This window comes from Stenella coeruleoalba, assembly GCF_951394435.1.
Source record: "Stenella coeruleoalba genome assembly, chromosome: 7".
Lineage (NCBI taxonomy): Eukaryota > Metazoa > Chordata > Mammalia > Artiodactyla > Delphinidae > Stenella > Stenella coeruleoalba.
Genome location: NC_137153.1, coordinates 33,224,153 through 33,249,111, shown reverse-complemented (window position 1 = coordinate 33,249,111; position 24,959 = coordinate 33,224,153). Strand labels below are relative to the sequence as shown.

Genomic DNA, 24,959 nt, shown 5'->3' with positions numbered 1-24,959 from the left:
ACTAAGTGGGTGCTTAGTAAACAGAGTCCAAGGAACTAAGTAGTTGAAAAGTCATTCGAGATTCCTGTGTTTCCAAGACTTCAGACTTTGTGTAAAACAGAAAGCACCACTCAGGAGGATAAATAATCCAAATATTCCACCTTCTCTTGATGTTGATTATATTTATACCTTCTTATCTATTGCTGCATAGCAAGCCATCCCAGTAACAGTTGTTCATTTTCCTCACAAATAAGCAACTTGGTCAGGACTCAGTGGGGACTGCTCATCTCTACTCCGTGTAATATCATGTGAGTGGCCCAGCTGGGGCTAAAGGATCTATTTCTAAAATGGACTGCTCACTCAGTGCCTGTCCATTGGTTTCCTCACAGCATGGCAAATAGGTTTCAGGAGTAGGAAGCAGATGCTGCCAGTCTCTTAAGGCCTAGTCCAGAAATTGGCTCAGTTGTTTCCACTGTATTCTACAGGTTAAAACACACTGAGCCCACCCAGACTCAAAATGAGGGGACATAGATCCTCACCTCTCAGTGAGAAGTCTCCAGAATTTTTGGCCATGTTTAAATTTGTTACACCCACCTTCTCCAGAGCAGACAAGTAACATCAAGCAGCCTTCTGCATCCCCAGTTTCTGCTCCCCAGATACAACCACATTCAAAACTTTGTTTCCTCTGATATTTATCACTGAATTTCTACCTAACATGCTTATGCTGTGATTTCTTGGTTTTTCAGTTTTAGACATTAAATTTAGACATCATTTTAAAATACTGGGCTGGCCAAAAAGTTCGTTCGGGTTTTTCCATAATGTCTCACGGAAGACTCAGATGAACTTTTTGGCCAACCCAATAATTAGACCTATCATCCCCACCTTTTTTTCCCCTGGACACATCTGTCTGGAAGCCCTCTGTCCTGCTCTAATCCTGGCTGTCTGGACAGATTATAAAAATGAACTGAACAGGTGGCAACTTGAAGAATGTGAAAATTAAAACACATTCCAAATACTTATAGTTAATAAGGTAAAGACACTACTAAATATATGTGTTCAAGTAAGTTAAGTTATTGGAGAGTCACCCCTTTGGGCAAGGACATAAAATCCCCTACTCTAATCCCTTTAGGGTGCTCCTAAACCATGTATGACTTGAATGAATGCTACACAGACTATCAAAGTGTTCTGAAACTTATCAAGGAATACCTTATACATATTCTCAGATAGATCAGTTTTTTTCTGTCCTTTTATTGGATACACTAAGAAGTTACATACAGAATTACTCTCAATTTGTCAAGGGCTAAAATTTCCGTCATAGTCTCTGGTGAGGTCTACTGTCCTTTGCATGGCTCTGGATTCCGTGGTTTTTAACCAGCAGATCCAAAAGGTGCTGGGCAGGCTCACAGCAGTGATAATAAATACATAAGTAAGCAGACTAATATGCAAATAATTTTGTTTTCAATATAGGAAACAATTATTCTAAAGCTGGTTGTCAGGCATTTCCTTCCTTTTTGTTCTCTCTCTCCATATGGCTGTTACCATCATTTCTGCAGTAAAATTTATGAGACCTCTGCAGGTGGCACTGAAGGACACAAAAGGAGAGGCTTCTCTGAACACCACTGACCACCAGTGCTTCAGCTCCTCGCAGACCATGTTGTGGCCTCTGCATTTCACCGAGAAACAGGAGGGTCTCTTCAGATAGGTGGGTCAAGAGTTTTAGTATACAACAGAATTATCCGGGATGCGTGTTAAGATGCGTATTTTTGTGACCCACCTCCAGAGACTCAGCAGGCCTAGTCTATGCCCTAGGACTCTGCATTTTTGCAGACTCCAAGGTGGTTTGGTGCAGGTCTCCACTACACCAGAAAACATAGTCCTAGTGCCTAGGGCTGCTTTCCTTAACAGTCATCTAGTAAAGCAGCCTTGAGACTGCGCACTCACGGCCCCGCAGTATAATTACTGAGGCTACTATCGTTGGATTTGGTTAACCCCTGGTGAAATGCATTTACGTCTTGTGAACAGTGAAGTGAACACCGACAAAGGCTGTGTAACAACGCCCAGTCAGGACGCACAACAGCCTCCTCTCTGTGCCCCTACCAGTCAGTCCCCACCCTGGAGGCCACAAAACAGTCGTGTCCGCCACCATCGCCCTAGCTGCGTGAAGGACGCAGTGCGTCGCCGCCACGCCACGGAGTCGCACAGCCTGCCAAGGCACAGAGCAACGCCTGGTCGGGTGGTCATGACTTGGAACGCACGCGGCCAATCGGCGTCCGGCTTGTTTACGGGTGTCAAACGGCGGGCGCTGATTGGCCGGTGCAAACCAGGCCACTTCCTCTTAGCCTCATGCTTTCGGGGCGTTGCATCACCTCTAGACTCTTGGCCAAGGCGTAGACACGGCTCCCTCCGACGTACTCAGGCTCGGAGGCCCCTCAGGTACGCCTGGTACTGCTCGCGGAGGCCCCTCAGGTACTCCCCATCCTGCCCGCGGGGCCCCTCAGGTCAACCTGTCCTGCACACGGGCCCCTCAGGTACGCCCCTTACTGCCCACTGGGATCTACAGTCCCTCCGGTACACAAGATTTTTTTTTTTTTAATGTTTATTTTGGGCTATGGGTTAGTTACGTGCATATCCGTTTCCAAGGAAAACATTGGGAGGAGGTCTAAGTGGGGCGAAAGAACTCAGAACCAGGTACCAATCCTTGCTTAGCTCTCGGGCCGAGGATTACAACCCTTGGAAGTTCCTCAGCTTCAGCCTGGTATCCTGGTAACACATGAACTGCTGGGTGGTTCTCAGAATTTGGTGTGATCGAGCTTACTGGAGTTCAGAAGGTGGACGAAATTACTTGAAAGTCTAGGTATTCATAAGAACAAATCAATAAATGCCCACGAATGGGCATTTATTGCTGGGTGCCTGGGATTAGAGGGAAGTCCCCGTCCTCGGCTCTTACACAGTCTAATAATACAGTATTCCAAGTGCACAGAGGAGGAAGACAGTTCCTAAGTGGGATTTCGAGGTGGGAGAAGGAGAAGGCTTCTCAGGAACTGCAGTGGGTTTGGAGCCTTGAAGATAAGTAGGAACTTGGGGATACGGTGCAAGGGACTGTAGTATAATGTATAGCAGGATTTTAAAGTGTGTGTGATTCAGGAGATGGGGAGTTGTTGTAGTCACTGCAGTTTCGTGTGAGGAACAAGTGGAAGATGATGCTTGGCTTCCAGCCTTATTGAATTTGTGGTTTCCTTCTTGAGTGAAGTGGTGTTTGAAGTGAATCCAGAAGGGAAGATAAGTTTTTTATTAGGTTTGACAGTATTACTTTTAGCATTCATTCAGGTGTTGCAGAGAAGTCAGGAAGAGTGAAACTAGGGGCAAAGCAATTGTTTTAGGGATTTCTAAGTAATACGATGAACTTTTACAAAGTAAATATCAGTAAAATGGTGGACAGTATGTCTTCTTCATAAGTGATTAGAGAGTGAATTATAGGGAAGAGAAGGCAGCTAAATGCAGATTGCACTCTTAAATGTTTTTGGAAAGATGATATAGTGACTGGGCAAAGGCAATAGAGTAGAATTTGTGGACAAAGTAGTAATGATAATAATTTCTGTAGATGACATGTGATTGCTCAGATAGCCATTATTTCACTTAACGTTAAATTAGCATTGTATTTACAAACTTTATTTTACAGGTGGCAGAATTGAGGTTTAAAGGTTGAGTAACTTTTCCTATAAGTCACATACTAAGTTGTGGCACCAAAACTGTCAAATTCCAAAGCCAACCCTCTTAACCATTATCCTTGCCAAGAGGAGCCCCCGGAGTGGGATATTTGAAAGGCAGGTGGGGGAACTATCACTGATGGAAACTAAGGATGCTGACAAAGGGATTTGTTCAAACTTTTTGAGCACTACCATGTGTAAGCACATGGTAAGACAGTAAGAGGTTAGACAGTAAAATGCTTTTGCCAGCAATAAGTTTACAGTTGAGTTGGAGAGACAGGCATGCAATACAAATAAACCATAATGTGTAGAAGAGGAGCAGATTCCGGGCAGGGGGATATTAGTTTTGTAAAAAGGGGATTGGTAAATCCCCATAGAGCAGAGTACATTTAAGCTAAGCAGTGCTAGAGTATTTGGAAAAAGGGCCTGAACGCAAAGCAGTATGTCAGCAAAGCAGTTTTGTTTCTCAGCAGTGTCAAGAATGTGATGTAGTTGGAGCTTGAGTTTTGTAAGAGTAAAGGCCAGGAATAGTAACTGTGGGTAAGATCATGCTGCCCCACTGAAAAGTCTGTACAGAAACCATTGGGAGTGAGGAACCATTGCATTTTTCTTTTTTTAATACAGAAGTGATACTTTCAGAACTTTTCTATTAGGAAGATGGTGTGTAGGCTGTATAGTATTTATTTTTCCCTTTATTTTTAAACTTTTTATGATAAAGTTAATACATACTCAAAAATAATCAAGACAGAGTAATGTGAAATAAATAAAAATCTGTTCTTTCACGCCTTCCTCATCTAATCCTATTCTCTGGTGGTAGCCATTGTTAAGTTTGGTGGGTAACCTTCTAAATTAAATACAGAATTACTTAAACATAGACTTAGTGTATTTTTAATCTCTTGAAAATATTATAATACACATAGTATAAATTGCTATAACTGTGACTTGCTGTTTTCTTTCTCAGTATGTATAAGGAATATATATATTTGATATATTATGATTTATTATCTTTAATGCCTGCATGGTATTGATGTACCATAATTTATTTTAGTCTATTATCTATTCATGGATATTTAAGTTTTCAGATATTTGTCTATAGAAATGCTTCAGTTGATATCTTTGTACATATTTTATACATTTGTGTAAGTAAATCTCTGGGTTATATGTTAATAGGATATAAGTAGTTTGTGAAAAGGCTGGAGATAGACCCACCTCTTGGGTTAAATTTGACTTAATGTAACAAGTTATGAAGACCTGAGAATGAGGAAGAGGGAATAGAGAAATAGACTTAGAAGTCAGACCCACATGACTTGGTGATCACCTGGATGTGGGGATCATCTGGTAGTATTAAGGGTAACTCAGAAATTTCAGGTAATGGGAAGGAATAGTGGAACTACTAGTACAGTGGAATTAAAAATGGGAGCAAGTGTGGCAAGGAAGATCATGAGGTTTATTTTAAACAAAAATGTTTTTGGTATGCTTTTCCAAGATCTGTGGAGGTAAATACAAGTAAAGGTGAAGGAGGGTATCTAGAAATTGCTGAACAGGAAGTTGAGGCTAAAGAGGTCTGCAGGAGTCATGGAGTAAGGAAGATAGTGGAGGCCTTGGATTATAGTTAAAGGGAAGAAGAGGAGGTTGCTTCCCTGAGCCTAACCTGGTAGGGTTAATCTCCCTCTTCTTTCTGCTCCCCCTTTCCCCCAAGAGCCCTGTGGTTACTGGATGCTGTTGTGCAGGTACAGCTCTCCAGTGGATGTGAGGGGCCAGAGCAATCCTGTGATTTATGCATGGGGGCCGTTTCTCCTCAGCAGCCGCCATAGCCCGGTCACTGATACATGGCTCTTCCTGGAATAGTCTATACCATTACATGGATCTTTGGGTTTGGCCAATAATGCAGTGGTTCTTAATCTTTGGGGGGAGTAGAGGCTCTCTAGAAAATTTTATAAAAGTTAAAAGCCATCTTCACAGAAAGCTTAAATCTCATTTTCTCAAAAAAAAAAAAGTTCAGATAGATATTCCAGAATAATTGTCAGAACAGTTTAAGAGAATGACTTAAATTTTGATGTGCATGCTCATCTTCTAGGATCTTGTTAAAAAGCAGGTTCAGATTCCTCAGTCCAAGGTGGGGCTGGTGAGTCTGCTCTAATCAACTTCCATAGATGCTGCCTATCATAGGACCAGCCTTGACAAGCATTAGGGGGTGACAGAAATAAGTATGTTGATATCTAAAGATCTGTTAGTCTTCAAATGTAACCCCTTAAGTTTCAATTGGCCTCTAGTAAGGTTGTCACTGAACCAGTAGGACTACTAAATCAGTAAATGCACAGACTAACACCTCTCTCCATCCTTCAAAGGCTGGAAATTATAACAAGAACTCAAGATCCAAAATACTTTTCAACTTCTGTTTAATAACATTTAATGGAACACCCTAATCAGAAATGGATAGTTGAGTTAAATGGCCCACCTGTTCTTTCCTTATTTTTTTCCTATATAAAACTCAAAGGTACTCTCATATCTCAAAAATAAATGACAGGGGGACAAAAGGAAAGACACCGCTTGTAACAAACTTAAAAAAATGTTTTTTCTGATGTTAAAAATGTTTATTAAACAGATCACTCATTTCCATGTGTGACTCAGACCTCAGTGGCAAAATCTCATTTTTTATAGATTTTTCTCTTATGTGCAAAATCAATATCCTTTTAACTTTTTATCCCTTGTCTTGGCTGCTAGGAAGCTCACAGTCATATTTTGAATCAGTGTTGCTAATTGATAAAAGCATAGGAGCTGCATGATTTAAATTTTCCCTGATCCTGAATTTCCATATAATTTTTAGATTCCCTAATTTTATTTTTAATCAATGTGTGTATTTGCCATTTTATGGTTAATCTTTTGGTTAGTCTCTTCACATTCTCTGTCAAATAAAATAGAATAGAAATTAGTTAACATAGTAAGACTATATTTGTCTTTGAAATTCCATAATTTCTAGCATTGCTTTATATACATAAATTTATTTTTTATTTGTTTTTTATAAAAAAAAATTTTTTTTTGATGGCATGGGTCAATTACTGTACTTAGGCTTTGATGTTTTCAGAATTGGTTGAGGTATGTAAGTTTCTTTGCTCCTAGAGTCAGTTATCCCAGAGTGTTACAGTTCTTGTGTTCTTAAGGTTTTCCACCTACTCTGTTGTTTTCTCATTATTAGCAATTCTGTCCCCTTCTAATCTGATGTTGGCTTGGAAATCTGGTCACCAACCTTATTAGAATTATAAAGTGAGAATAAATAGGCTTTGAGGAGGAATGGGCTCGAGGATGCTCACTAGATAGTTAAGCCCCGACTGATCAAATGTTTCTGAAAGAAGTTATTAACAAACTTCTGAAAAAAAGATACTTTAAGACTTCTCTCACCAGGCACTAAATCAGAGAGATATAGAGTTTGTCTTTTACAAAAATCATGAATAAACAACAAAAGTGATAAAATGTAAAATTAGAATGAGCTAGGAATTATTTGAATGTGATTCTCATCTTTTTAGCTTTAAAATTTTTTTAGGTTTTGCCTGTTTCCCTCAGAAAGATTAGGTTGATTCAACAGAAGTGCTTTCTGTCCTGTGAATGTAGGTAAGAATTTTTACCTACTTTGAGATTTATTTTTTCAGATTAATGAATTTTTAGTATCACTAGACAGAATTGCCAAGATTTTCTTTTCTTTTTTTTTAAGTGTGTTGTCTACAATTACTAAATGTTATACTGTAGTTGTAGAATAAGTGAAGAGTGTGAATTGGACACAGATTCTGAAATAAATTTAAAGGTACCATATATTTCTACTTCATACCATATATAGAAATAACTCAAGATGGATCAGTGGCCTAAATATAAGAGCTAAAACTTCACAACCTTGTTATCTGTAGTGGTCTCTTAGATATGACACCAAAAGTTGAAGTAGCGAAACCAATAAATAAACAGGACTTCACCAAAATTAAAAGTGTTTGTGCTTCAAAGAATATATACCATGACGAAAATAAGAAACAAGCCACGGAATGGGAAAAAATTTTTGCAAATCCTGTAACTGATAAGGGGATTTTATCTAGAATATAAAGAACTCTTACAACTCAGCAGTAAAAAGACAACCCAGTTAAACAATGGGCAAAGGATGAATAGACATTTCTCCAAAGAAGGTATGAAATGGCCAATAAGCTCAACATCACTAATCATTAGGGAAATGGAAATCAAAACCACAATGAGATACCATGTTATACCCACTAGGATTTCCTATAATCCAAAGATGGACGATAAGGAGTGAGGATGTAGAAAAACTGGAATCTCATTCTCTGCAGGGAGAATGTAAAATGACACAGCAGCTTTGGAAAACATTTTGGCAGTTTCTCAAAAAGTTAAACATAGTACCATATTACCCAGCAGTTGTACTCCTAGGTATTTACTTAAGAGAGCTGAAAACACATGTCCACATAAAAACTTATACATGAATGTTTATAGCAGCTCTGTCCAAAAGTGGAAACAATGCTAATGTCCATGAACTGATGAATGGATAAACAGAAAGTGGCATATCCATATGATGAAATATTATTCAGCCATAAAAAGCAATGAAGTATGAGTGCATATCACAACATGGATGAACCTCGAAAACATAATTCTGAGTGAAAGAAGCCAGACGCAATAGGCTGTATATACATAATTTCATTTATGTGAAATGTCCGGAATAGGAAAATCTAGAGAGGCAGAAAGCAGATTAATGGTCTCCAGGAGGCTGGGGAAGAGGAGAATAGAGAGTGACTGCTAATGTGTACAAGTTCTTGGAGGGCAGAAATGGGAGTAGTGAAGAAAATGTTCTGGAAGTAGTGAGTGGTGGTGGTTGCCCAACCTTGTGAATATACTTTAAAAAAAAAAAAAAAGGTAAAAATGAATTGTACACTTTTTTTTTTTTTTTAATATTTATTTATTTATTTGGCTGCGCCAGGTCTTAGTTGCAGCATGCGGGACCTTCGTTGCGGCACGTGGGATCTTTTTTCAGTTGTGGCATGCGGGATCTAGTTCCCTGACCAGGGATCAAACCCAGACCCCCTGCATTGGGAGTGTGGTCTTAGCCACTGGACCACCGGGGAAGTTCCATATTATATACTTTAAAAGGGTGAACTTTATGGTATGTGAACTTTACCTTAAAAAAAGGGGAATTTTTTTTAAGTACTAGGTAGTATCATGGCTAGTGATAGGTACATCTATTTTAATGTATTGTACTCTGTTATTCCTAGACTTCTCTTTTGAGAATAATAAATTTGATTTCTCTTGCAGTAACAAAATGGTTCAACAAGTTCCAGAAAACATCAATTTTCCTGCTGAAGAAGAGAAAATCTTGCAGTTTTGGTCCGACTTTAATTGTTTTCAGGAATGCTTAAAGCAATCAAAACATAGGCCAAAGTATGTGGATTTCTTTGGTAGAGTCTTTAAGAATAAGAGGTCTTCCGAATAGAGTTTATATGTCACTCTCTTCCTTTACACTTTTCTCATTATCACTACCCTCATTTAAGCATTTAGACTAGTAGTGTAATAGCCTCCTATTGTGGTACTTCCTGCCTCTAGTCTTCATTCACCTAAAGACCAGTCCTTTCTTTAATTACTGTTTTCATCATGTGTCTCCTGTGCTCAAAAACTTTATCATAGGTGTTTGTTGCCCTATTTTATAGATAACTCAGGATCAGAGTGAATAATTTCCCTTATATCATGGAACTAATTAATGAAGGATGGATGGTCCAATACAGGTCTCTCCAACTCTGTCATAATTAGCTTTTTTAAAGGCAGGGCCTACAGTAGATATCTAATCAGTTATGTCTGAGTTTCCTAGCCTCGCAGCTTTTCTTCTCCCCAAAGGCTCTACAGTTACAGGAGCTATCTATAGAAAAATGCTGTCCTAAATTTTTGCTATCTGTTTTAAAGTAACTTAACGTATTTTTATTACCTCTTAGATTTACCTTCTATGATGGGCCTCCTTTTGCAACTGGACTGCCTCACTATGGACATATACTTGCAGGGACAATTAAAGATATAGTTACAAGATATGCTCACCAGAGTGGGCTTCACGTTGACAGAAGATTTGGATGGGATTGTCATGGTTTACCTGTGGTATGTTTGAGTCACCAGCCTTATAATGTTTTGATTTTTTTAATAAGCATTAGATTTCATTATATAATATGTTAAAGTATGAATTTTTGCTATAATCAGACTTTCTTCATTTTTATAATACTATTTATAGTTCATTTTCTCTGTAGATTTTCTGAGAACTAATTTTTTTTAATCTGTTTTCTAGTTTTGTCGAATTGCATTTGCTTCATAGGGCAGGGATGTTAACAATCTTATTGCAAATTTTCAGGAATATGAAATTGATAAGACACTGGGAATCAGAGGACCAGAGGATGTAGCCAGATTGGGGATTGCAGAATATAACAGTCAGTGCCGAGCCATTGTGATGCGATATTCTACTGAGTGGAAGGTATTTTTGGTTATTTTAAGTAGAATTAAAAAAAACTCTAGCTTTTAAATGGGGGTTGAAATGTTTTATGGTTCCTTGTGCTTTTTATGATATGTGCCCAAAAGAGGGGTTGATAATCCTCTTTAAAGGAGTTTTTGGCTTCCATCTTCAACTCCATTACTTAAACTGTTAGCTTAAACTGAACCCTCTCCTTTCTGATTTCTATGTGCTTGATTGGTCTTCCATGTTTAATCTACCTACCCACAGTATATGACAGGAATCATGCTGTCCTAGCAAATAGATTAACTTGAATGTCGGCAATAAAAAAATTCAGATGTTAAAAACAATTCACATTTGTACCCATTGTTTTATATTGACTCCCATCTTGCCCACTGCTTCTCTTTGTAATAGAGCTCCCACAACTGGTACATTTTAGTAACCGTCTGGTGCCGGCAGAGCTCTTGTCCTCTCTTACTCTGATGTGCTTAGGAACAAAGGTCCTCAACTCCCCCATTCCTCAGTGGCTCTCAGATTAATATATATATATATATATATATATATATATATATATATATATATATATATATATACACACACAACTTAAAAACATGTCTGGCTTTTATTTTTTTCCATCTTTACTATCTTACCACTTTGTCAAATTTGCTATTCTTCAGAATTCCCTCAGTCTTCCAGACTTCAAACTTTAATCATCATGATCGATTCAAATGTCAAATCCTATCAAGCCTTTCTTAGTATCTCTTATACTAAGTATCTTTTATACATTTCTTTTCATTCCTACAACCTAGTTTCTCACCCACCATTGTCTTTATTTCTATAAGAATCTACCAATTGGTCTCTTGCTCATGTTCCTTCCACTTAGCCTGCCAAGTTATTTCTCTCAAGACTGTTCATTGTACTCTTCCTGCTCAAAACTTACCTTCATTGTTGAATGAAATCTGATTTCATCAACCTAAAAATCAAAGCTCCTCAATTTTCTCCTAACCTAACTTTCTTTAATCTACCTTTCTTGCCTGGTCACCAGTAGGGGAAAATCCTGATGATTATAACATGCATATGGGCTTTTTTTTTTTTCTCCCCCCAAAATGGTATGAAGAGCCTCTATACCCATCACCCACTTCCCAAAAGCTAACACCTTTAATAACTATCGTATAATTATCAAAAGCAGGATTAACATTGATACAATATTATACACCTTATTCAGATTGAACCAGTTGTCCCACTGATCTTTATTTTTGATGCAAGATCCAATCTAGGAGCATAGATTGCATTTAGTTGTCATACCTCCTCAGTCTCCTTCAATCTGGAACATTCCCTCAGTGTTTGTCTTTCATGACCTTGTCACTTTTAAAAGAATACAGACCAGTTATTTTGTAAGAAGTCCCTCAATGTCTGATGTTTCCTTATGATTCAGTTTAGGTTATACATTTTTGGCAAGAATTCCTCAGAAGTAACATCATCCCCTTCTCAGTCTATCATATCAGAAGGCCTATGATGCTGATAAGTCTCATTGGTGTTGTTCACTTTGTTCACTAAGGTGATTCTGTCAGGTTTCTCCATTGTAAAGTTGCAGTTTTTCCTTTGTAATTAGTAAGTACCCTGTTTCTTATCATACTATGACTCAGTAATTTTAGCAACCATTGATGATTCATGCCAGCAACAGTTAGACGTGTGTTTGCCAAATGGTAGTTTTGGTAGACTTTTATAAAAGAATGTTAATACTTGTAAATAATTCCCTGCATATAGAATGAATGCCAAGAAAACTTGTTCTTAACCTTGCAAAATGTGTTGTTTACAGTATACATTTACTTGAACCATTGATCTGTTTTTCCAAAATCATCATATGTAGTGATAATAGAAGTAAAACAAATAGCTATACAATAACAAATACCATTGTCTAAAAACTCTAATATTCATATTTTTTAAGTCTACTATTACCAGACTTGGCCGATGGATTGACTTTGACAATGACTACAAAACTCTCTATCCACAATTCATGGAATCTGTCTGGTAAGTTTATTTGAAGTTGAAATATAATGACTATTTTGTTATATTAGTTAGTAGAGATGCTCTAGCATGAATCCACTTGTTTTCAGATCCACAATTATCTGAAATCTTTGGGGATGGATTTGTTTTGTTTCTGTTTTTAAAGACTTAATTTTGCTGTGAACCTAAAAATGCTCTAAAAATATAAAAGAGGAAGATATACAGATTTCCCATGTACGCTGTGCCTCCACACATACATAGCCTCCTCCATTATCAACATCCCCCACCAGAGTGGTACATTTGTTACAATTCATGAATCTACCTTGACAGATCATAATCACGCAAAGTCCAGAGTTTACATAAGGGTTCACTCTTGTTATGCATTCTATGGATTTGGACAGATGTGTGATGACATATATCCATAATTCTAGAATTATGCATTGCCGTAAAATTCCACTGTACTCCACCTATTCGCCCCTTCCACCCCTAGGTTTATTTTTGAATTCAGTAAATTTTGGATTCTAGAAAGGTATTAGGTTATCCATATGTTCTGTAGTACTTAATGGCCCTAGCAGATTGAGCAGCAACTTCTAATCAATTTCATTAGTATTTCTATATCAGAACATATAACTCTTCACACTAAGTAAAATAAATGAAGAATATAAATGGCCTGATGTGAGTTCAAGGTTTTTTTGTCAAATTAATTAGTACCAAATTTTAGGAAAATTAGGTTTCAGAAATGGGTTTGTTTGTTTGAAGGAATTAAGTCTAAGAGATGTGTACTTGAATTTTTTACTAAGAGAAGTTGTATATGCAGTCACTGTTTCATGAGTTTCAAAATGAATTTTGCTTCCTTTTACTATTATAAGACAACTGTTGCAATGCTAGTCTTTTTTTTTTTTAATCTATTTTCTTTATTTTTGGCTGCATTGGGTCTTTGTTGCTGCATATGGGCTTTGTCTAGTTGCAGTGAGTGGGGGCTACTCTTCGTTGTGGTGTGCAGGCTTCTCATTACTGTGGCGTCTCTTGTTGCAGAGCACAGGCTCTAGGCACGTGGGCTCAGTAGTTGTGGCACACGGGCTTAGTTGCTCCACGGCATGTGGGATCTTCCCGGACCAGGGCTCGAACCCATGTCCCCTGCATTGGCAGGCAGATTCTGAACCACTGCACTACCAGGGAAGCCCAATGCCAGTCTTGATAGGTGATTTAACCTGAGCCTCCTACAATTGTCTGAGAATCATTATGTATCATTAATGGGCAAATAGTTGTTATGGTTGCAAAATGACCTATGTATATAACTCAGGCCTTGAGGGAGTCCTACTTTTGTTAAATTATGCATGATTACAGGTGAGTTGCAAAGCTCTTTTGTAGGATACATATTTTTGTGCTGCACTGTAGGTGCTTGTGCCTCTTACTGTCGTCCTATCTACCTGATTACATTTCTTTTAGTCAAGATCTGTTGCACATGCTTGGCACGTGCCTTTGCCTTTGAGGAGCTAGATACCGTGGGACAGTTCTCAGACCCTCTGACTCTGATGTGCCCCTGTGGGTGCATCTCCAGACCCATGTACCCAAGGGTGAGAGCTGATTAAACTCTCTGACATGGCAGAAACTTTGGACAGGGAGGCTTCCCATTTCACTGAGTAGTTGGAGTTCTCATGATTAGGGCATTCTAAAAAGCAGGGTTTCTCTTAAACTTCTGGAAAAGAAGGTACTCTTTATGCTCTAGATCAGGACAGTTTAGCACTTAAATGTGGTTAGTATGACCAAGAAACTGAATTTCTAATTTTAATAAATTTAAATGAGCACATGTGGCTAGTGCTACCATGTTGGACAATATAGCTCTACATCAGACTTCTTAATTTACATAAAACATACTTGAATCGGGGGAAAACCATTTTCAAAGCCTCTTGCTATTAGAATGTTAGTTATTCCTGAGGAACGTGTTGGCATATAAATAAGGCATATAGACCTAGGGTGAATATTTAAAAAATAGTAGGAGATACATTTAAAATGATAACATTAATTTAATGGTGATAATTTAGATTGAGTTGGTGCTTTTGAGTATATAAAGTACTTCCACTTGAATTTTCTCAGATGATCCAGAAAGTCCTGTGGATTGGGTTAGGACCCACTTTGAGGTAAAGGCAAGTGGTTGTGACTTGCTTGAGATCACACAACTAATTATATGGCTCTTAGGCTTGAATCTTGGTCTTATGATGCAAATCTGACACTTTTCCTCTGGTCTCCGGTGAATGTCCTTGCATCAGAGTATATAATTTAAGATTGAGTTTAAACTTGGGAAATTTGTTACAAGATGTCACCTTTTAGGCTTTATCCAAAGCCAAAGGAATACGATGAAAATACTTGCACAGTTTTACATAAAAATGTATTTTAACAAATGGGAGAGAATTTAATTCATTTATTGTGCCAAGTACATAGGAATCGAACTGTAAAAATGAGTTAAAGACAAGTAAGGATTCCTACCAAATGAATTCTGGCACCCAGTTGGGAAAGGTGAGTAGTCACCACAGGAGAACCTGGGATGACTGTTTTCCAGTGTCTTGCTACATTTAGCTTAGAGCAACATGTTTAAGTGTTTAATAAAAGTTTTTGACTGACTGTAGGAGAGATATCTCATCCTAATCCCAGTGGTTTATACTTTTTAAATTGCCTCTGTAAAACTGTCCATTACAGTGAAATTTAAGCAGTATACCAGAAAACTATTAAGAAAAACAAGAAGTCTGGGCTTCTCTGGTGGTGCAGTGGTTGAGAATCCACCTGCCAATGCAGGGGACATGGGTTCGATCCCTGGTCCGGGAAGATCCCACATGCTGCAGAGCAGCTAAGCCCCTGCGCCACAACTACTGAGCCTGTGCGCCTAGAGCCCGTGCTCCGCAACAAGAGAAGCCACAGTAATGAGAATCCTGCACACCGCAACGAAGAGTAGACCCCGCTTGCTGCAACTAGAGAAAGTCTGTGCGTAGCAACAAAGACCCAACACAGCCAAAAATAAATAAATAAATAAGTAAATTAAAAATTTTTTTTTAAAAGTCTGAAATCCCAACCATAGTTAACATATTGGTGAAAATCTACTTTTTTAGCACCTCTAAAAATGTAAATGTGTATACTGATACATAGTTTTACATAATTGGTACCTCATTGTACAGTATGGTGTCAATTGCTTTTCTCAGTCAACATCAAGTCATTAACACCTTTCCATGTCAACAGTTATTTGCACTTTTAATGTCTACGTAATATCTCATTATACTGAGCTGTTGTAATTTACCAGCTATTCACCAGTTGAGAGACATTGTGTTTCCACTTCTTTGGCTGTGAGAAACTCTACAGACAGAAACTGGCATAAATGTTTGCATTTGGGAAAATAGAATTATGGTTATGTAATTGTAAAATTCTGTCTCTTTACTTGCCAGGTGGGTCTTCAAACAGCTCTATGATAAAGGCCTTGTTTATAGAGGAGTGAAAGTCATGCCCTTTTCCACTGCGTGCAATACTCCACTTTCCAACTTTGAATCTCACCAGAATTACAGGGTATGTGAAATGTCATTGGTGTTAAGTTATGTACTCGGAAGTTAAATGGCTGTGGTGATCATGGTAACTTAGTCCCAGTGTGGAATGTTAGCCGGGGGAGTGATGTGAATGATGTGTCTTAATGTGATAGGTTTTGCTTGTTTTAACCATATTTTTATGCCTCTCTTTGTTTAATAAGTCCAGCTCTGCTCTATTTTCCTCCAGTCACTGTTTCATAAGGGTTACAGCTTCGGGTGTTTTTGTGCCTCATCTGAGGCTTTGTAATATCATTTATTTGTTAAAAGTATTTGGAGGAAGATCTGATTTGCAATTGGTGGTGTGTTATGATCGTTGATGAATGGAATAACTTGCTGTCGTTGGTATAAGAGTTTAGACGTGTCTGTTGTTTACAAAGTGTACTGCTTTACCTTATCCAGGGAGATAGTAAAGACTGTAAGTCTTCAGGAATAAGAACTATCTGTTCTCATGTGTGTATATTCAAGGGGTGTTTTATTTCTGAGTTTATCTAACCCTCTTTGTTTTTAAAGGATGTTGATTTGTTTGGAATTCCATCTCACGGCTAAGGTTTGGAAAAGAGAAATGTGCTGTAAATAAACAAACTGTGTATTTACCTGCATGTCATTATTATTAACACTTGCATTTCAAAAGCACTTTTCGTCTTGCAGAATGCTTTCAACATCCCATTGGATCGTTGCATATCCTTGTGAGGTAGGCATGATGATGCCTGCCTGTTGTCCCCTAAATACCCTTCTATGGCAGTGCTCATGTTATTATGTTTTTTTAATAAAATATTTTAAGCACATAAAAGTGTAGAGAATAATATACTAACTATTGAGTACCAAAGACTTAAGTTTTGTCAAATCTTAATATATTGCTGTATTTGCTTACTTTTTAAAAACACTTTAACATGGAGAATTTCAAGCATATACAAAAGTAGACAGAATAATTAATTAACAGAATAATTAACTCCCATGTCCTATCGTGTATCCCCTACAATCTCTGGTCAATCCTGCCCCATCTACACACTCCACTTACTTCTCCCAGACCCTTTTTCCAAAGCAAATTTTAGACATATCATTTTATCAATAAATAATTCATTATATATCTTCACTAGATAAGAAATACTTCTTTAACATTACCAGAGTACCATTATCACACCTTAAGAAGTCATCATCAATCATTTTTAATGTTCTTAATATTAAATATTCTGTAGTTGTTTAACTCCTGGATATCATCAGTGTTCACATTTCTATTTGTCTCATAAACAGCATCCTTTTTTTCCCTCAGGTTATTTCTAGTTGTTTTTTTTGGTTTGTGTTTTCTTGTTTTGTTTTAATCGAGACATAAGGAAGGTTCATACACGGTAATAGTTGTCTTTTAGGTCTGTTTTAATGTGTAGGGCTCCATTTCTCTTTCTATGTTTTTCTTTTTCTCTTTTTTTCCCCCTTGCAAATTGTTGTTTGGGAAACAGATATTATCTTGTAGTTTCCCACAATCTGAGTTTTGATGATTACATCTCCATAATCTAACATTTTCTCTGTCCTCTGCATTTTATAGAAATAAGTACTTCTTTTTTTTTTTTTTTTTTTTTTTGCGGTATGCGGGCCTCTCACTGTTGTGGCCTCTCCCGTTGAGGAGTACAGGCTCTTTTGGGGAAGGAACTAAGGTCGCGCAAGCCTCGTGGCGTGGCCAAAAAATTAAAAAACAAAACATGGGTTTCACTAAATGCATCCGTTGTTGATTTCAAATACATCAAATGTCACAGATAGCAGTTGATTAGTTTTGTCTGGTTCTGTACTTTGAAGAAATGGAAAGATCCACTATGTATTCTTCTGTTTCTGGCTTTACTCACTCAGCATTATGTTTGTGATAGTCATCCATGTTATGTGTAGTTTTGGGTCTTTTGTTCTAATTTCTGTGTAGGTGAATATACCACAGTTTGTTTATTTACAGCACATTTCTCTTTTCCATTTCCTTCTTCACATCCTGATAGGTAACCACTATGCTGAATTTGGTGTTTCTTTTTCATGCATATTTTTATTATCTATATAAGTATCCGTAAGCAGTATTTAGTGTTGTTCGCAAGTTTTTAAATCTCATTCATTGTATTTATTCTGCATTTTTCTTATTATTTCTATTTATTCTTGCCTTTTATACTAAACATTGTTTTAAATTTTCTTCATATTGATACATGTAGCCTTAAGTTTATTTTTAACTGCTGTATAGTGTTTCATATAACAGATTACAATTTATTTATTCATTCTTTTGATAGATATTTGAGGTGTTCAGAGGGCACAGCCTTTTTTTCTTTTTAAATGGTAACAATTGGTGTTGCTCCAAATGTTTTGTAATATAAATCCTGTGTACTATGCTGGAATTTTGTTTGGTAACTAAATTTTTACATGTTAGAGTCCCATTATAGCTTGTTAGGTCCTAGGGTTTTCAAAGTGTATACTCTTCTATAAGTAAATAAATACATTCTCTTATTGGGAAAGAGCAAGCTGTATGGAACTAAATTGAGTTACAGAAGAAAGTCCTTCCAACTTTTCCAAAGGTAAACCAACTTGTGGTATATAAAAATATTTATTTTTTATATTGTCTAAATTTTTAGTTTTTAGAAGTCTGGTTGATGTGATTATTTATGAGGCTTATGCTCATTGTGGAAAATTTAGAAGCCATAGAAGATATAAAGAAGAGGGAAAAAAATTATAATCTCAGTACCCAAAGGAAATCACTATTAATGTTTTATTTAGAGTTCTCTTCAGTGGCTTTTTAATTTTTTTATGTTTATTACTATACATACTAAAATTAATAATTTTTATATCTTAGTACCTATTTCCTGGTTTAATAAGACAACATTTTTTTGCTCCTCCATTTACTTACTCTGTTCCATATACTGGCACAAAATGAATGTGAAGCCAACACCCAGATAAAGTTAAAGAAGAACCTTGTCAAGCAACCTGTGAAAAGCTCTCCCTTCTCATGGTCCCTTCAGTTTAGCATGTATCCCCCCACTCCTCTATAGCAACCACTGTCCTCACTTCCAACCTCATTGTTTGCTGATTCTGTACTAAATATAAATGGAATTGTACACTTTGTTCTTTTTTTGCATCTGGCTTCTCTTGCTCAAGATTATGTTTGTGAAAGTCATCCATGTTGTGTGTAGTTGTAGATCATCATTTTAATGACTGTCTAGTATTTAACTTATCCATTCTATTGTCGATGGACATTTGGGTAATATCCAATTTTTGGCTCTTATCAGTAGTACTACCGTGAGCATTCTGGAACTTGTCTTTTGGGGAGCATATATACACATTCCCAGGAGTGGGATTATTGAGTCATAACGTATACTTACATTTAGCCCTAGTACAAGAGTTGGCAAACTTTGTAAAGGCTAGATAGTAAATATTTTAGACTTTGTTGGCCAGATCTTTCAGTCCTGTCAAAACCATTCTTAGGTCTTGGGCTCTATAAAAACAGGTAACGGCCAGATTTGACCCATGCATGGACAATGGTTCATTGCCTCCCACTCTAACCCCAAAGGGATTATACTTCCACTAGACAGTTCTGATGACACTGCATCCTTGTCAGCACTTAGTATTTTCTGTCTTTTTTCACTTTGGCCATACTATGAGTGTGTACTAAGGATTGTGTTTGTTTTTAATTTTTGGCATAATTTCAGACTTCCTGAAAAGTTGAAAAGAATTCTCATATACCCTTCAATTCAAATAAAGAATAACACTGTTTTCCAAAATCGTCATTTTATTGACCTAATTCTTTATGGACTTGTTATAAAATAGATCATTGTAATAGTGAAACCTCATTTATGTATCCCACTTGCTACACTATAAATGTTTTATTTGTGACTACTAAGGTAATTATTAAAGCATTTTCTTTATATAAAAAATGTATTTGGAATTTCTCTCTTTGTATTTTCTTTTTACAAATATGGCAGATTTTTTTAAAGCTCAGTTTATTCTGAAAATAAAAGTTTATTTTATTCTTTAGGATCAGTTCGTTTTTCTTCCATGTCTACTATTATGGAATCTGTAAAAGAATACTTTATTTCATTTTATTTCAGGATGTTCAAGATCCTTCAATATTTGTAACTTTCCCTTTGGAGGAAGATGAAAGTATATCTTTGGTTGCCTGGACAACTACTCCCTGGACTCTACCTAGTAACCTTGCCCTGTGTGTTAATCCAGATATGCAGTATGTGAAGATTAAAGGTAAGTGTGAGCCTGGTTACTTCTGATCAATATGAATAAAATAATTTTAATGAATTTTGGGAAAGAATGAAAGGTTACATTTCTTCCCTTTTTTTTTTTTACTTTTTTAATTGAGGTATAATTGACATACATTATGTTAATTTTAGGTTTACAATAAAATAAACATTTGTGTACCTCATGAAATGAATACCATAGTAAGTCTAGTTAACATTCATCACCATACATATTTACAGAATTTTTTTCTTGTGGTGAGACCTTTTAAGATCTACTCTCTCAGTAACTTTCAAATATGTAATACAGTATTATTATTATTATTATTTTTTTTTTTCCGATATGCGGGCCTCTCACTGTTGTGGCCTCTCCCGTTGCAGAGCACAGGCTCTGGATGCGCAGGCTCAGCGGCCATAGCTCATGGGCCCAGCCACTCCGCGGCATGTGGGGTCTTCCTGGACCGGGGCATGAACCCGTGTCCCCTGCATCGGCAGGTGGACTCTCAACCACTGCGCCACCAGGGAAGCCCTGTAATACAGTATTATTAACTATAGTTGCCATGCTATAAATTATATCCCCACGCCTTATTTTATAATTGGAAGTTTGTACCTTTTAACTCCCTTTACCCATTCCACCCCACACACACACATACACACCCCTGCTTCTGATAACCACCAGTCTGTTCTCTGTATCCATGAGGTTTATTTTTGTTGCTTTGATTTCATTCTTATTCCACATATAAGTGAGATAATATATTATGTGTCTTTCTTTGACTTATTTCACTTAGCCTAATGCCCTCAAGGTCCATCCATGATGGGGTGTTTTTTGTTTGTTTGTTTTTGCGGTATGCGGGCCTCTCACTGTTGTGGCCTCTCCCGTTGCGGACCACATGCTCTGGACGCGCAGGCTCAGCGGCCATGGCTTACAGGCCCAGCCGCTCCGCGGCATGTGGAATCTTCCCGGACCAGGGTACGAACCCGTGTCCCCTGCATCGGCAGACGGACTCTCAACCACTGCGCCACCAGGGAAGCCCCATCCATGATGTTTTAAGCAGCAAAATTTCAGTCTTTCTTACAGCCAAATAGCATTCCATTGTACATATACATACCATATTTTCTTCATCAATCCATCCATTGATGGACACAGGTTGTTTCCATAATTTGACTATCATAATTAATGCTGTGATGAACATGGGGTGCAGATATCTTTTCAAGTTATTGTATTCATTTTCTTTGCATAAATACCCAAAAGTAAAATTACTGGATCATATGTAGTTGTATTTTTAATTTTTTGAGGAACCTCCCATACTGTTTTCCATGGTGGCTACGCCAGCTTACATTCCCATCATCAGTGCAGAGATTCTCTCTTCTCCACATCCTTGCCCACACTTGCTGTCTCTTGTCTTTTTGAAAACAGCCACTCTAACAGGTGTGAGGTGATACCTTATTGGGGTTTTGATTTGCATTTCCCTTATATAACTGGTATTGAGCATCTTTTCGTGTACCTGATGGATATCTGATTGTCTTCTTTGGAAAAATGTCTATTCAGATCTTCTACCCATTTTTTAAATTGGTTTGGTAGGTTTTGTTTATTTGTTTGTTTGTTTGTTTTGCTATCAAGTTGTATCAGTTCTTTATATATTTTGGATATTAGCCCCATATCAGCTGTATGATTTGCAGATATTTTCTCCCATTCAGATGGTTGCCTTTTCATTTCGTTGATTACTTTTGCTGTGCAGAAGCTTTAGTGTAATGTAGTCCCACATTTTTTTTTTGTTTTTATTTTTGCTTCTGTTTCCTTTGCTTTTGTTGTCAGAGCCAAAAAAAAAAAAAAAAAAAAAGACATTGCCAAGACCAATGTCAAGAAGTTTATCAACTATGTTTTCATCTAGGAATCTTATGGTTTCAGGTCTTATGTTAAAGTCTTTTATCCATTTGCGTTAATTTCTGTGTATGGCATAAGAGAGTGGTCCAGTTCTCCCAACACCATTTATTGAAGAGATTCTCCTTTCCCCATTGTATATTCTTGGCTCCTTTGTTGTAAATTAATTGTCTTATGTGTGAGTTTCTTTCTGGGCTCTCTGTTCTGTTCCGTTGATCTATGTGTCTGTTTTTATGCCAGTACCATACTGTTTTGCTTACTAGAACTTTGTAATATAGTTTGAAATCAAGGAGTGTTGTGCCTCCAGCTTTGTTCTTCTTTCTCAAGATTGCATGGACTATTCAGGGTCTTTTGTGGGTCCACATAAATTTTAAGATTGTTTATTCTATTTCTGTGAAAAATGCCATTGAAATTTTGATAGGAATTGCACTGAATCTATAGATTTCCTTCAGTAGTATGGACGTTTTAAAAATATTAATTCTTTGAATCCATGATCATGGAACACTTTTCCATTTATTTGTGTCTTCCATTTTTTTCATCAATGTTTTAAACTTTTCAGTGTCTAGGTCCTTCATTTCCTCTGCTAAGCTTATTCCTACATATTTTATTCTTTCTGATGCAATTGTAAATGCAATTGTTTTCTTAATTTCTCTTTCTGGTAGTTCATTATTTGTGTATAGAAATGCAACAGCTTTCAGTATATTGATTTTGTATGCTGCAACTTTACTGCATTTATTTATTTTTATTTTTTAAAATAAATTTATTTTTATTTATTTTTGGCTGCATTGGGTCTTCGTTGCTGTGCGTGGGCTTTCTCTAGTTATGGCAAGCAGGGGCTACTCTTCGTTGTGGTGCACGGACTTCTCATTGCAGTGGCTTCTTTTGTTGCAAAGCACGGGCTCTAGGTGCATGGCCTCCAGTAGTTGTGGCACACAGGCACAGTAGTTGTGGCTCGCGGCCTCTAGAGCGCAGGCTCAGTGGTTGTGGCACACGGGCTTAGTTGCTCTGCGGCACGTGGGATCTTCCCGGACCAAGGATCAAACCTGTGTCCCCTGCATTGGCAGGAAGATTATTAATGACTGTGCCACCAGGGAAGTCCCTCCATTTATTTTTTAGTTCTGAGATTTTGGTGGAGTCTTGAGTTTTCTATATGTACTATCATATTATCTGCAAATACTGAGTTTTACTTCTTCCTTTCCAATTTAGATACCTTTTATTTCTTTTTCCTGCCCAGTTGTTCCGGCTAGGACTTCTAATACTATGTTGAATAAAAGTGGCAAGAGTGGGCATCCTTATCTTGTTCTTGATATTAGAGGAAAAGCTTTCAGTTTTTCACCAGAGTATGATATTAGCTGTGGGCTTGTCATATATGGCCTTTATTATGTTGAAGTACATTCCCTTTAAAAGAGGCATTTTTAGTAGAAGTTGTTCAAGTAATTTTATCTAGCTACAAAGAGAGATTATCAGGATAAACTTGGGGTTTTTTTGTTTGTTTGCTTGTTTGTTTGTTTTTGGCCACACCACACAGCTTATGGGATCTTAGTTCCCCAACCAGGGATCGAACCCAGGCCCCCGGCAGTGGAAGCATGGAGTCCTAACCGCTGGACCGCCAGGGAATTCCCAAGGATGTTGTTATTATCAAGTAACGGAAAAATCTCTTAACTCCCTGGGTTTGTGTGAAGGCAGGGCCTGGATATGTATTGTTTAGGGCTATGCCCTTATAACCCATTACCTAGAACAAAATAAGTATTCAATAAATATCAATTAAATGAATGAATGCTTAAAAAGTCTTATCATGATAGGAGGAAATAAATAGACAATAGATGGGTCACACTAGAAATAGAACACAATTCATTAAGGAAAACTGAGTTGGATACAATATTAGAGAACATCTAAAATTTTCTCAGAAAGTTGCTTAAGTCATGCTTAATTATTATTTTAAAAATATTCTTTATTTTGATTTTTAAATAGACATCAGTATTAGTAATCAGGACATAGTTTATACTTATAACTTAATAAGCTTATTACAAATTATACAAAAAATAAATGTATTTACTAGAAGCAGTAAAGCCGTTGGGGCTGGGAGGTAGCATGAACTCTCTGGTCACATGTCTTATGATTTATTGTTTGGGAATCTGTTCTTAGGTATGTCATAATCACTCATATGTGCTAATAACCCTGGGGAAATTTGCCTTTTATTAAAATTTCTTAGAAACCCAGAAAACCTCTACTAAATAATTTTCTAGTAGTGAATACATAGGTATGGTGTTATGTAGCAGGATATGTTTTGGAGGGAGAAATCTGATAATGAGTTTCAAACAGCACAGCAAAGCCAGTTAGCTTCCAGTGTACTTCTAAAGCTGGAAATAATCCAACTGTTTGGGCCTCCTGAAAGGATAACCATGCCTGTTTCATGTTGGTGAATTCCAAGGCTTGAGGCAAGGGATCCAGAAAGGAAGCCATAAGAAGTGGACAGAGTGAAGGTCAAGAGTATATTTTCAGGAGTTTAGAGGAAAATAATATAAGAAAACATGTGGAACACATCTTAGTTTACTGATTCCTACTCCCCTCTTTTACATGTCCAAGCAACTAGTTTATCTACTTATTTCCCTTGGCCTAGGAAAAGGACTATTTTTTTACCCAGAATTTCCTTCTTGGTCCAGTGTAGAAGTAAATACTACTTTTTTTTTTTTTTTTTAGTTTTTTATTTAATTTTTCTTTTGTATTAGACTATAGTTGATTTACAATATTGTGTTAGTTTCAGGTGTACAGCAAAGTGATTCAGTTATACATACACATATCTATTCTTCAGATTATTTTCCCATATAGGTTATTATGGAGTATTGACTAGAGTTCCCTGTGCTATACAGTAGGTCCTTGTTGATTATTTTATATATAATAGTATGTATATATGAATCCCAATCTCCTAATTTATCCCTCCCCCCAACCTTCCCCTTTGGTAACCATAAGTTTGTTTTCTAAGTCTGTGAGTCTTTTTCTGTTTTGTAAATAAGTTCATTTGTATCATTTTTCAGATTCCACATGTAAGTGATAACCATATGATATTTGTCTTCCTCTAACTTACTTCGCTTAGTATGATAATCTGTAGATCCATCCATGTTGCTGCAAATGGCATTGTTTCAT

General features: G+C 37.1%; 1 protein-coding gene across 3 annotated transcripts in view; it reads left to right on the top strand.

The window, feature by feature from the left end:
* Window positions 1-2,302: 2,302 nt before the first annotated feature.
* The window catches only part of IARS1 (isoleucyl-tRNA synthetase 1), an 83,643-nt gene continuing 60,986 nt past the window's right edge, over window positions 2,303-24,959 (top strand). The window contains exons 1-7 of one of the 3 annotated variants that reach the window (XM_079926837.1): window positions 2,303-2,412; window positions 8,985-9,110; window positions 9,656-9,812; window positions 10,060-10,179; window positions 12,104-12,186; window positions 15,597-15,714; window positions 19,796-19,943. In XM_079926837.1, the coding sequence (XP_079782963.1) occupies window positions 8,992-9,110; window positions 9,656-9,812; window positions 10,060-10,179; window positions 12,104-12,186; window positions 15,597-15,714; window positions 19,796-19,943 (745 nt within the window). In that variant the 5' untranslated portion in view covers window positions 2,303-2,412; window positions 8,985-8,991. Of the gene's footprint in view, window positions 2,508-8,984; window positions 9,111-9,655; window positions 9,813-10,059; window positions 10,180-12,103; window positions 12,187-15,596; window positions 15,715-19,795; window positions 19,944-24,959 lie in introns of all 3 variants that reach the window. The other 2 variants (XM_079926839.1, XM_079926838.1) reach the window with 2 other exon arrangements.